At 49.5% G+C, this 11,990-nt stretch overlaps 2 protein-coding genes across 2 annotated transcripts in view; both read left to right on the forward strand.

The window, feature by feature from the left end:
• LOC144703835 (nuclear receptor family 2 group C protein) overlaps positions 1-3,164 on the forward strand; it is a 3,765-nt gene extending 601 nt beyond the window's left edge. The window contains exons 2-3 of the mRNA XM_078576107.1: positions 2,568-2,648; positions 2,771-3,164. Of these exons, the coding sequence (XP_078432233.1) occupies positions 2,568-2,648; positions 2,771-3,076 (387 nt within the window). The 3' untranslated portion in view covers positions 3,077-3,164. The remainder of the gene's footprint in view (positions 1-2,567; positions 2,649-2,770) is intronic.
• Positions 3,165-3,699: 535 nt separating this feature from the next.
• On the forward strand, positions 3,700-7,107 carry BRI1 (Leucine-rich receptor-like protein kinase family protein). The gene has a single exon (XM_078576106.1). It carries the CDS (start codon positions 3,836-3,838, stop codon positions 6,992-6,994), a length of 3,159 nt encoding a protein of 1,052 aa, XP_078432232.1. The 5' UTR covers positions 3,700-3,835; the 3' UTR covers positions 6,995-7,107.
• Positions 7,108-11,990: the final 4,883 nt, after the last annotated feature.

Genomic DNA, 11,990 nt, shown 5'->3' on the forward strand with positions numbered 1-11,990 from the left:
GTAGAATTTTGGGTTATTCCTTGAATTTTGTCGATGTTGTTGAGTTTATTCCCAAAACATCTGTAGGATCGTCCTTCCGGATTGGAAAGCAATACGTCGTCAATATTTTTTTTAATTACGAATCCATCTGTCATCCATTTTGGGTAGTCCGGCAATCATTCATCTGGTGTCGTTATACATCCCGATTAAAGCCTTACTTGTCGAGCCCACGTTCCTGACAGAGTGATCTTTATTTTCCCTTTCACTTTGTGTCTGACAAGATGTGAATTCAAAAGAACTTTTGCTCCGTCTTCTCTTTCTGTTACTGTAATAATTGGGTTTCTTGTTGATACCATCCCTCTCGTATCTTAAGGCCACCATGGGCATCTTAGTATTTTGTTCCCTTCCTGTCTGTCCACTGAAACATGTAGCCGTCCTTGCTGGAAGCAGGATTTGAGACCGCTATTGGAAACGTTAAGCCTAATCGATGTTGCCCTCCTAGCTGGAGGCTGGATTTTAGACTGCTATTGGAAACGTTAATCCAAATTGATGACCTTGCCGTCTCTGTAATTTGCCCGTCAGATGTCATTCGCTCAGTGATGTCCACCCCACCAGCCTCCCTCCAACTAATTCCTTGGTGACATCCACTTGACCAGGTTTTACTCCCATGTCCCCATTCACAATACAAACTACGATGGGTCGTATCAATTGGTATCAGAGCCAGGTTGCTCCGCTGACCGCGACTGATACTTTCACCTTTAGTGTTGGCCAAAATCCCCCCAATGTTGAATGATGCCCCAGCAGTCACCCTGGAGGACCTGTTAACTTAGTTTGCCGGCCTCAAGACTGCTGAAGCCACCACTCTACAGGCCCTATAAGTGGGCATGGAGTGACAATATGAGGTGTCTTCCAAACAACTAGCAGTACTCAAGGCCCAAAATGCAAGCTCTTATGGCTTTCATTGCCATCCAGATGGTGTCTCCCATCACCATACACCCAACACCACTGGGTCGAACCCCCCTCTGCTGCCGCTACCGCTGCCATTAGATCCCTAATCAGGGCTGCCTCTCCTCATCATCGCTCCGGTAGGAAATTAAACAGAAAGTCCGCAAAAAGGAAATAGTTGGGCACAAAAAACAGGATGGGCAGACACAGGTTTTTCACCTTGCCTCTGTCCCAATCAGTAAGACAATGCTGAACATGGACGAGATGGCCTTCTCCTGGTTCTGCTACCCTAATGATCGCATGGGATTCCTTTGTTGGGCTGATCAACTGTTCCAATCTACAAACCACGGACGACCTCGTTGACAGCGCCTTCAAAGCATAAGCCATATTAAAAGAAATTGACGATCCTTTTGATCCGTCACGTGGGCCCCGGCTATGTTCCCAAGGATCTCAGCTCATCCAGAACTAGAAGCCCTGCAACAACAATGGTAAAACCGAGCAAGCAATAACCGCCCATTCCTGGCACCTGAACCATACCAATGTCCAATTTCTTGCTCGCAGAGCCCAACGGCGCTGTTATCAAATGCAAGGAGAGGTCTATGCCCGTGCATCATTGTCATAAACACCTCAATATTCGCATTGCCATGCCATGTGGTGAACTGCAAGAGGGGGACCTCACTGATAACTCAGCGACTGTTGATGATGCTTCAGCTTTAGGACAAGCTGGGACTGATGGAGGGGGAGTAATTATACGATCCCTCTTGTATCTCAAGCCTACTAAGGCTATTTTTATCTTTTGTTCATTCCCATGTGTCCCTTTTGAAGATGATGTCTTCCCTGGGTGGATGGTAGGGCTTTAGACTGCTATTGGAAACAATAATCCAAATTTTAGACAACTTCGCTGACGATGTCTTTCTAGTCGGGTCTCATCTTCTTGGCAGCGTCCACTCCACCATGTTTCCCTCCCTTGTCTCTGCTCACAGTACAAACCAAGTCGGTTCGTAACAGTTGTGTACTTCATTTATGACGGTTTATCTCAACTTTTAGATATTTACAAAGGTTCAACTATTTACGAGGATAATAGATGAATATAACTCTTCACTTTTTCGGCTGTTTTTGTTTACTGTATCTGTAATGGAGTGACATGGGATCATGCGTGACACTTCCACGCGAAAAAACTTTTTTCATTAATTATGGGCCACTTGTATGACATGCTTGCTGTATGATTTATGGGCCAGTTGCAGATATATTTGGTCTTCACTCTTATCTCTATCTTCCAGCATGCCCCACCGAACCTGATAATGGATCCGTTCTCTTAAACCAGCACTTGAACGAGAATACTGTTCGATAATCCTTCAACTCAGTGCTTCATATGAGTTTTTTAATTTTGAGACTGTGCTCGATAGCATATTTTGACACAACTGAATATTCATATTTCGGGGGGAATTTATACATGGTCAGATTTTCGAAAAGAAATTTAACGAAATATTCGAATTTGCTTGCGCAGCGATTGAATATTTTTCAAAAAAATCAAAAATTCAACGATTGAACGAGAACACTATTTGCAGATTGAATTTTCGCCTCTTCATGTTTGCTCATACTAAAAATCGTTAGGCCTTTTTCTTGGTAAATTTCTGTGACAGGAGAAAGTCTACAACTGGATCTTGGGCCAGCAGGAGGCGGGAACTAGATTGACCGTCGCAGACATTGTCGGCCACCTTCAGGTCGGTTCCGTTGACTTCCCCGCCTCAGGAATATTACATTGACTTTGACCTACACCGTTGACTTTCTGCTTCAGGCAGATGATGCAAATATTGAATTGAACCGAACCATTGACGTGTTTCAGGCTGAATTGGACCACGGCGGGGAGGACCCGTCGATGTCGCCACGGCTGGCTCCGGCCGCGGGCTCGAACTCCCAAGCAGGTGGCGGTGGCGGTCAGCACGGGCCGCGGCTCGGTCAGGTCGACCAGGCCAAGAACTCGGCGGTCTTCTCCAATGCCCTCTCGAGCCCGGTCCGCCGGAGCCTCCAGCCGTACCACCTGGCCCAACCCGGCGGGTTCTGCCCGACCCACGTACCCGGCCCGCGGACCCACGAGACGACCCGCGAAGCCGACACCTCCATGGACATGCACTCCGACCCGGAGCCATGATCAAAGTCAAACGAACCCCCTATCGTGTTCCGCGAGGCATTGTACCGAACCCCGAAGTTTAGCTCATGCGGATTTCAGTGCCGGGAAATGTGACCGCCTTCGTCGTCTTCTCCTGTGGCTTCTGCGGGGGCCCCACCCAAGCTGGCTTCACTCGCAGAGTCGGGTTACATCCGATACAAAGGAGTAGAGAGAGAAACGGTAGAATCTAGAGAGAGAGAGATATTAAAATTGAAAAAAGATTAAAGGGTTAGAGAGAAGAGGTCTGAGCCGGCGGGGGACTGATGTCGCAGACTCTCAGCAGCAGCCAATGTGGAAAAATATATGCTATCTTTGTCCTTTCAACTATACCCTTCTGCCTTCTTCTTCTCTCCCTTCTTCAGTCTGTCTGTCTATCTGTCTCTCTCTCTCTCTTCCCGGAGACGCACACCCACACACACAATAATGGGTCTTTTAATCCCGCAGCAGCTCACATGCCACAGACCCCACTTCTCTCTCTACTCCTCTCTCTCTCTCTCTCTCTCTCTCTCTCTCTCTCTCTCTCTCTCTCTCTCTCTCTCTCTGTATTTGTATATCTGGGGTTCTCTCCGTCACCAGGTGCTGGGGTTCCGCCGTGCTCTTGTCTCCACCCCCCTCTTCTCGTCCTCCTCGATTCCTGTTAAGATCAGCCTCCCGGCAGAGTTTGAAGAAACTCCCACTTCCCTCTCACTCTCAGTCAATGGCGGCCGCCAGAAAGCTCTGACTGCTGCTCTTCCCCCCGCCATGGCTGCCCCCCTCTTCCTCTTCCTTGTTCTTCTCTCCTCGACTCTCTCTTCTTCTTCTTCTTCTTCCTTGTCGGGAGACTTGCAGCGGCTTCTCTCCTTCAAGGGCTCCCTCCCTTCGCCGGCGAGCTCTCTCCCGAGCTGGGTCCCCGGCGGCGACCCCTGCGCCACCTTCGCCGGCGTCTCCTGCGCGGCCGCGCGCGTCTCCGCCGTCCGCCTCGACGGCCTCCCCCTCGGCGCTACCCTCGTCTCTGTCTCCTCCTTCCTCCTCTCTCTCAACCGCCTCGAAACCCTTGTCCTCCGCGCCGCCAACCTCTCCGGCGACCTCTCCCTCGCCGCCGCCTGCGGCCCTCGCCTCGCCGAGCTCGACCTCTCCGCCAACTATCTCACCGGCGGCGCCGCCGCCCTCCTCCCTTCTCTCTGCCCCTCTCTCCGCGCCCTTAACCTCTCCGGCAACCATCTCTCCGGCGCCCTGCCCCTCTTCCCCCGCTGCCCTTCTCTCCAAATCCTCGATCTCTCCTCCAACTCCCTCTCCGCCGTTTCCCCCTCCGCCTTCGCCGCCTGCCCCCACCTCAGCTTCCTCAGCCTCGCCGCCAACGGCCTCTCCGGCGACCTCCCCGCTTCCCTCCTCGGCGACTGCCGCGCCCTCCTCGGCCTCGACCTCTCCTCCAACAACTTCTCCGGCAATCCCGATCTCTCCCCCTGCCGCGCCCTCCAATCCCTTAACCTCTCCGGCAACGACTTCTCCGGGCCCCTCCCAGCCACCTCCCTCGCCGCCATGCCCAACCTCAGGAAGCTCCAGCTCTCCTTCAATCGCTTCTCGGGCGAGCTCCCCGACCTGCCCCCCTCGCTCGAGCTCCTCGACCTCAGCGCCAACTCCCTCTCCGGCGTCATCCCCGAGACCCTCTGCCGCGCTCGCGGCGCCGCGCTCCGCGAGCTGTACCTGCAGGACAACCTCTTCTCCGGGTCCATCCCGGAGGGGATTTCCAACTGCTCCTCCCTCGTCTCCCTCGACCTCAGCTTCAACTTCCTCTCCGGGTCCCTCCCCGCCGGCATCGGAGCTCTGACCCAGCTCCGGGACTTGATCCTCTGGAGCAATTCCCTGAGAGGGGAGATCCCCCGCGAGATCGGGCTTCTGGGTAGCCTCCAGAAGCTCATCCTCGACGACAACGAGCTCGCCGGAGAGCTACCCTCGGCGCTCCGCAACTGCAGCAGCCTCAGCTGGCTGTCCCTCTCCAGCAACCTCCTCTCCGGCGAGATCCCGGCCTGGGTGGGGGCCTTCTCTCAGCTCGCGATCCTCAACCTGGGGAACAACTCCTTCTCCGGCGCCATCCCCCCGTCGATCGGCGACTGCGAGAGCCTGATCTGGCTCGACCTCCACAGCAACCGGCTCTCCGGCGTCCTCCCGGCGGCGCTGGCGAAGCAGTCGGGGAAAATCGCCGTGGGTCTAGTCACCAACAAGCGCTACGCCTACCTCCGCGGCGACGGCGGCGGCGACTGCCGCGGCGCGGGCATTCTCCTCGAGTTCGCCGGCATCCGGCCGGAGCACCTGGCTCGGGTCTCGGACCGGCACAGCTGCAACTACACCCGAACCTACGTCGGCAACACCCAGTACACCTTCAACAACAACGGCTCGATCCTCTTCCTGGACCTCAGCTTCAACTCCCTCTCCGGGTCCATCCCCCCCGAGCTGGGGGACATGTTCTACGTGATGGTGCTCAACCTCCGCCACAACTCCTTCTCCGGGGAGATCCCGGCGGAGCTCGGCCGGCTGGCTCGGGTCTGCATCCTCGACCTGGCCCAGAACCGGCTCCGCGGCCGGATCCCGGGGTCCTTCTCCGGGCTAGCCATGCTCTCCGACGTGGACCTCTCTAACAACCGCCTCTCCGGCGAGATCCCGGAGGGCGGCCAGCTCGCCACCTTCCCCGCCGCCCGCTACCTCAACAACTCCGCCCTCTGCGGCCTCCCCCTCCCCCCCTGCGGCGGCGCCGTCCCCCCCGCCGGCCCCCCGCCGCCCTCCCCCCGCCGCCGCCGCGCCTCCCTCGCCGCCTGCGCCGTCGCCGGCCTCCTCCTCTCCTTCCTCTGCGCCCTCGGCCTCGCCCTCCTCGCCGCCGACCGCCGCCACAAGACCCGACCCCCGGACCCGCGACCCGCCCCGAAACCCGACGACAGCGCCTGGAAGGAGACCGCCATGAAGGAGGCCGCCAGCATCAGCCTCGCCACCTTCGACAAGCCGCTCCGCTCCCTCACCTTCGCGGACCTCCTCGAGGCCACCAACGGCTTCCACGACGACACCCTCATCGGCTCCGGCGGCTTCGGCGACGTCTACAAAGCCCAGCTCCGCGACGGCGGCGCCGTCGCCGTCAAGAAGCTCCTCCGCGTCAGCGGCCAGGGCGAGCGCGAGTTCACCGCCGAGATGGACACCATCGGCAAGATCAAGCACCGCAACCTCGTCCCCCTTCTGGGCTACTGCAAGGTCGGCGACGAGCGCCTCCTCGTCTACGAGTTCATGCCCCACGGCAGCCTGGAGGACGCGCTGCACGGCCGGGCCGCGCTGCGGCTCGGCTGGGCGGCGCGCCGGAACGTGGCCGTGGGCGCGGCCCGCGGGCTCGCCTTCCTGCACCACAGCTGCGTCCCCCACATCATCCACCGCGACATGAAGTCCAGCAACGTGCTGCTGGACGCGGAGATGGAGGCGCGGGTCTCGGACTTCGGCATGGCGCGGGTCATGGACACGGCCATGGACACGCACCTGAGCGTATCGACCCTGGCCGGCACCCCCGGCTACGTCCCGCCCGAGTACTACCAGAGCTTCCGGTGCACCACCAAGGGCGACGTGTACAGCTACGGGGTCGTCCTGCTCGAGCTGCTCACCGGGCGCAAGCCCACCGACTCGCCCGACTTCGGCGACGGGAACCTCGTCGGCTGGGTCAAGCAGCGGAGCCGGCTCCGGCTCGCCGAGGTCTTCGACCCGGCGATTCTCCCGAGCCAGGGTCCGGGCCGCGAGCTCGAGCCCGAGCTCGCCCGCCACCTCAAGATCGCCCTCGCCTGCCTCGACGACCGCCCCTCCCGCCGCCCCACCATGCTCAAGGTCATGGCCATGCTCAAGGAGGCCCACGCCGGCCCCGACCCCCGAGTCCCCCCCCGAAATTTTTCCTAAGTTAGCTTCTCTTCTTTTCATTTGATCTGATCTTCTCCCTCTTCTCCTGTACATTTCTTCCTCTTTTTTCCTGTATTTGTTTTAGCCAAAATTGTAACCAATGTTAGTCTCTCTGTTCCAGTGGCTGCATTTTTCCTCCTCGATGTGGAGAAAATGTCTCCTGAACAGTCCAAATCAGACACGAACAATTTACGAACAGACAAACATTCGAGAACCTTGGTATTACCCATTGTTCCCACTTTCGTCTTCCTCTCTGGTTTATTCTTCTCTCTCTCTCTCTCTCATCAGCTCCCTTCTCCCCCTCCATGGTTTTTCTCGGAATGGGAAGTTCGGTGTCTAACGAAGACTGTTCATCGACGAACGAACAAGAGGAAAAATCGTGTTCGGGTTGGTGTTCGGTTCATTGTGTTGGTTGTGTTAGTTCGCCAATGAACACGAACAAGATGTAATTTTGCAAACGTATATTTTTTATGGAAAAAGATGGAAATACGGTGACGTACTGGATAAAGTCGGCGACGAGTGGCGTTTTCTAATTTTTTTAGAATGATGGGTAGGGATGTAATTTTTCGTTTTTTGGAGGGCTTTTTTGTGGTTTCTAGGCGCCTCGCTCTTCATGAGTGCGTCGCACGTGCACCCCTTTCCTCGTGCGAAGGCGACAGGCGCGGTCCCCGACGTTGACCGGGAAAACACCGTGCCCACGTGTAGTAGGGCCCACCTTTTTTTTGCAGTACAGCCCTTGAAGCTTTTTGGAAGTTTTGTTTAAACCTTGTGGGAGTGTGGCCGCCGGATCTGGCGTCGGTGAAAGGGGCTGGGGAAATCTTGGCCGTCCGATGGGACTGGCAGGCGCACGAGTCAGATATTTACTTAGAAAAAAAATATTTGTTCAAAGCTGGTGCGCACGTGCGACCCCAGAGAGGTCACAGACCAAAAAGTGGGCCCCTCTAAGCTGTTCGGTCACTGTTACCGCACGTGTTACACTGTGCGCACGACCAAAGTACCGAGTTAAGAAAGACCGCAGATTCTCCCACGTGGGCGGGTGGGTCCTACATAGCAGTGGGGCATTGAATGTGAGCTAATGTGGGGCTGGAGAATGAATATAAGTTAGATCTAGCTGGGCATATGAGTGCGTGCCCAAATAAAAATTGTTACTCGCAGCAGGTTAGCCGCACGTGCCAAGCTCTTAATCGAAAAAATGGTCAATATTTTGATTAATTTTAGAAAAGTAATGAATGAGGGTTATATTAAAGCCATTGTGTAGGTGGATGAAGGATGGTGTCAGGGATTCCATCTACAGGGCAGTTTGGGCAATAGCAGAAGTTTGAGCTTTCAGGAGATGGGATGGTTCCTCCGAAGCTGGGGGTGTTGATCAGTAAAATACTTTAAAATAAGGTAGAGTTAATGTCTGTGAATGTCAGCCTAGTGAGCATGTGTTAAGAGAGATCCAAAGCCTTGAGTATGGAATCCTCCAAGGGACAAGAACTAATCAGCGATCTAGGCTGTTAGCTTCAGACAATTTACCAAAGTTAATTTTTGGATGGCATGGATAAAAACCAGCATTTTCTTGTGCTTAGGAATTATGCCTCTTGTTCTGAGATTTATTTGTATTAAAATCTATAACAACCATAGATGGGGTGCAAAATTGAAAATCTTTTTGCCTTTGTTGGTTCGTCTTTTATCAAACGATAAAAAAATTAAGTATATATTATATGTATCTGAAATAATTTGTAGCATTTTACTACCTTTTACCACCTAAGTTCGACATAGCTGGAGTAGATGTCCTGATTTATTGACAAAGGCGAAGATGGAGAAATAAGTAAAAATTCACAGTATAAACACATAACGAGTAATATTGTTGGATGGTTGGTAGACTGTGGACTGCAGTGTAGAAAGAATATTCAAGAATTATGACTTTAGAATATCAGGTTCATAATGCCTTCACAAAATATAGATCATAAGTCATGACTTAATTTTTTTTCAAATGTAAAATTTATTGAGTTGATTCTAGTTAATCTACTAATATTGTTTAATTTATAATGTAAGGTCAACAGTACACACGAATAGTGAACAATAAATAATGAAATTTCTGAAGTTTTTATGCCTCATAAGTATTTCTGAAACAGAAAATGATGAACATAAATGAATGCAGACTTTTGAGAAATTCAATACTTTGTAAGAAAAAGTAAGTTCCATGTTGATCACAGCTGTTGATTGGATCCAAACAATAGTTGTAATTTACGATTCATGATGCACCCATTATTGAACTTATTTTTTATCTCATCAAAACACACAGACATGTGACCCTTTAAACTCACAACAAATGCACTGGAACAAGCTGAACATGTGGAAATACTCAATAAGCAGGAAACTTAAATGTGCCTTGAACGTGGATTGTAGTATTCTAGCTCCATTTTGATATAAAATGCACGCTGAACATGCCATGGCAGGATAAGTGAAGGTCAAACACAACACGCGCACGCGAACGATGAGCTGTCAGATGTGAATGGCAATGCATGCATAGATTTTTCAGAAACTCTGAGGATGAGAAGATGATTTGACATGATTAAAGAGCAAAATCACATAATTTAAGCCCGAATCATGGGCTAATTGTTTAGAGAAAATGGGGGTGAAAATCCTATGTTGCCGGTACAGTTGCACAAATGAGAAAGAATGAAGAAGATCAACCGCTAGAACTGCTAAACCTTCCAAACTTAGTATCATCTTCATATCTCACCATTTCCCCTTTCTCTCTTTCTCTATCCTAGAAATTACCCATATCATCTCCTAGTCCCTAATCTATATTAAATTCCTCATCTATATTCCCTATTGGTACGACCCTCCCTCAACCTATCTAGTCATGTTTTTATAGAGTCAGGTTTTAAATTAAATATTATTTATAATATTTAATTGGAATGATTAATAACTAACCACCCTTAAATTTGAGTTCATTAGGACACATCCATTAGACATCAGCATATTATGATTATTTCTTTACTAGGCTCCACAATGTCTATGTGTTTTCGAAAATATATTTAGTCATGCATCAATACCTTCTGTAATATACTTTGTGCACCGCCTAAACATATCTCACGTTATCCAACCATAATTGCACCTTTTTGCAATGATTATAGCAGCTAATAATTGAGGATGCTTTTGACTGGTCCCCATTCGACGATTTGAATGGTGCCACTTGGCAGGACACATTTTTAATGCAAAAATACCTCAATAATTCATTATAAAAATAATAATAATTCATAAGATGTAATAACTATAAATTTATTCACTTAGAAAATTCATCTATCCTTAAATATAAGGACAAAAAAATTAATAAAAAATTATATTCTAAACCATAAAATCAATTTCTTTAAGAATATGATGTCATAAAAATCCTTAAATAAAATCAGAATATCACTCTACAAAATAGCTTTAATTATTTAAAGGTTGATAACACACATTTATAATTGTTTTAATGCATTAACATGTGTAAATTTTACATAAATAACCCAGTAATTTACGTGTTATCAGTAGGGTTTCACACATTCAAAACTAACGAGATACAAAATAAGCTTTACACTCACATGTGCGACTTAAGGAGTCATGTGTGATAGCGGATAACTGGGCCTCTTATGTATTGTTTGGACCATTGAGCGACCATGGATCAAATCACCTAGCACCAATCACATCTTTATTTTTTGGATCCTTTAGTGACCTCTGTTGAGTTTCTTTCGTGTGTAGCCTCTAGACGTATCCACACAATACCAGTTATATCGAATCTCCTCCACCTTGACGAGGCCCATTCACACTCCACTATCATCGTTACATAGTCCCAATCACATCGGGAATGGATATGAGCTAAAGAGAGAAGGGAGAAGAAGGGGAAGGGCCTTGAACAATTATGGTCTGGGTAAATTTTGTTCAGGGTCTTGCCCTATTAATTAACTATATCATCATATATCAGTCTATGTATCAGTCTAGTCAACGGTAATAGAGGTCCAATAACATTTATCTGCCTTCCAAATTATTTAACGATATCATCATATAGATCAATTAATGATATATTCATTTACCAATAAGTTGAGTCTCCAACATGGCGAGGGCCAAGCTACACACCTCTTGCTTTAGAAGATTTAGGGTATGTACATATCGGTTACCACATACATATATTCCCTCATCCGCTTGATGCTCCTAAGATGTCTAGGATATGGTCAAATGTCAAACCCTAATCGGTCTAGAAATCATCGACTACCTGATACATCATCTACCTTGACCAAGGACTTCAACACATCGTCTTTTTTGAGTTGTCTCCTCTCATACCGAGGGTGGCTAATCCCATCTTGATCAATAAATTGTCTTCGTGAACTTCTTACTGCACCCAAAATAAGATTTTTTAGAATTCCATGAATAGCGACTTGTAGATCATTGTCTAAATACAATTTTCTGTCCCAAGACATCTTTGGTGTCTCTAGTCTGACCATTTACACAAATATGACATGAATCAACTTGATTGACAGTTCTGTATGGTACCATTCAAGGATTTTTATGGATCAATTTAGTTAACTATTTCCTTTAAAGAGCACCCACGATCTATCATTAGTGTCTCCATATTAATGGCAACAAATGAGTCATGTACGCTGCCAGATTATAAGGCCTCTTTTGTATGCTGCCCAAATTTATATTTAAAGAACTAACAGAAAAAATAAATGAAGTGAAATAGAAAGAAAGCAAATAGGGATTTTGTTGACACCTTCCCTCTAGCTAGGTGTAACACCCCAAAGTATGTGACATTCCTGCATAGAGGCATGCATGTTAACCGCGCGGAATGTGCGTGATGCAAGACAACTAGGGAATGGGATGCATACGATTGAGGACCGGGACGGATGACGATAGACTCTGGATGCTAGCTAGATGTAGGAAGGGAGGGATAAATCAGACCACAAATCCACAAAATTGGCTTCGAAAATTTAAATCTGGTGAAATAATAGTGGTGCAGCCCCTTTCC

This window comes from Wolffia australiana, chromosome 5 (genome assembly GCF_029677425.1).
Source record: "Wolffia australiana isolate 7733 chromosome 5, ASM2967742v1".
In the NCBI taxonomy this organism is placed as follows: Eukaryota; Viridiplantae; Streptophyta; class Magnoliopsida; order Alismatales; family Araceae; genus Wolffia; species Wolffia australiana.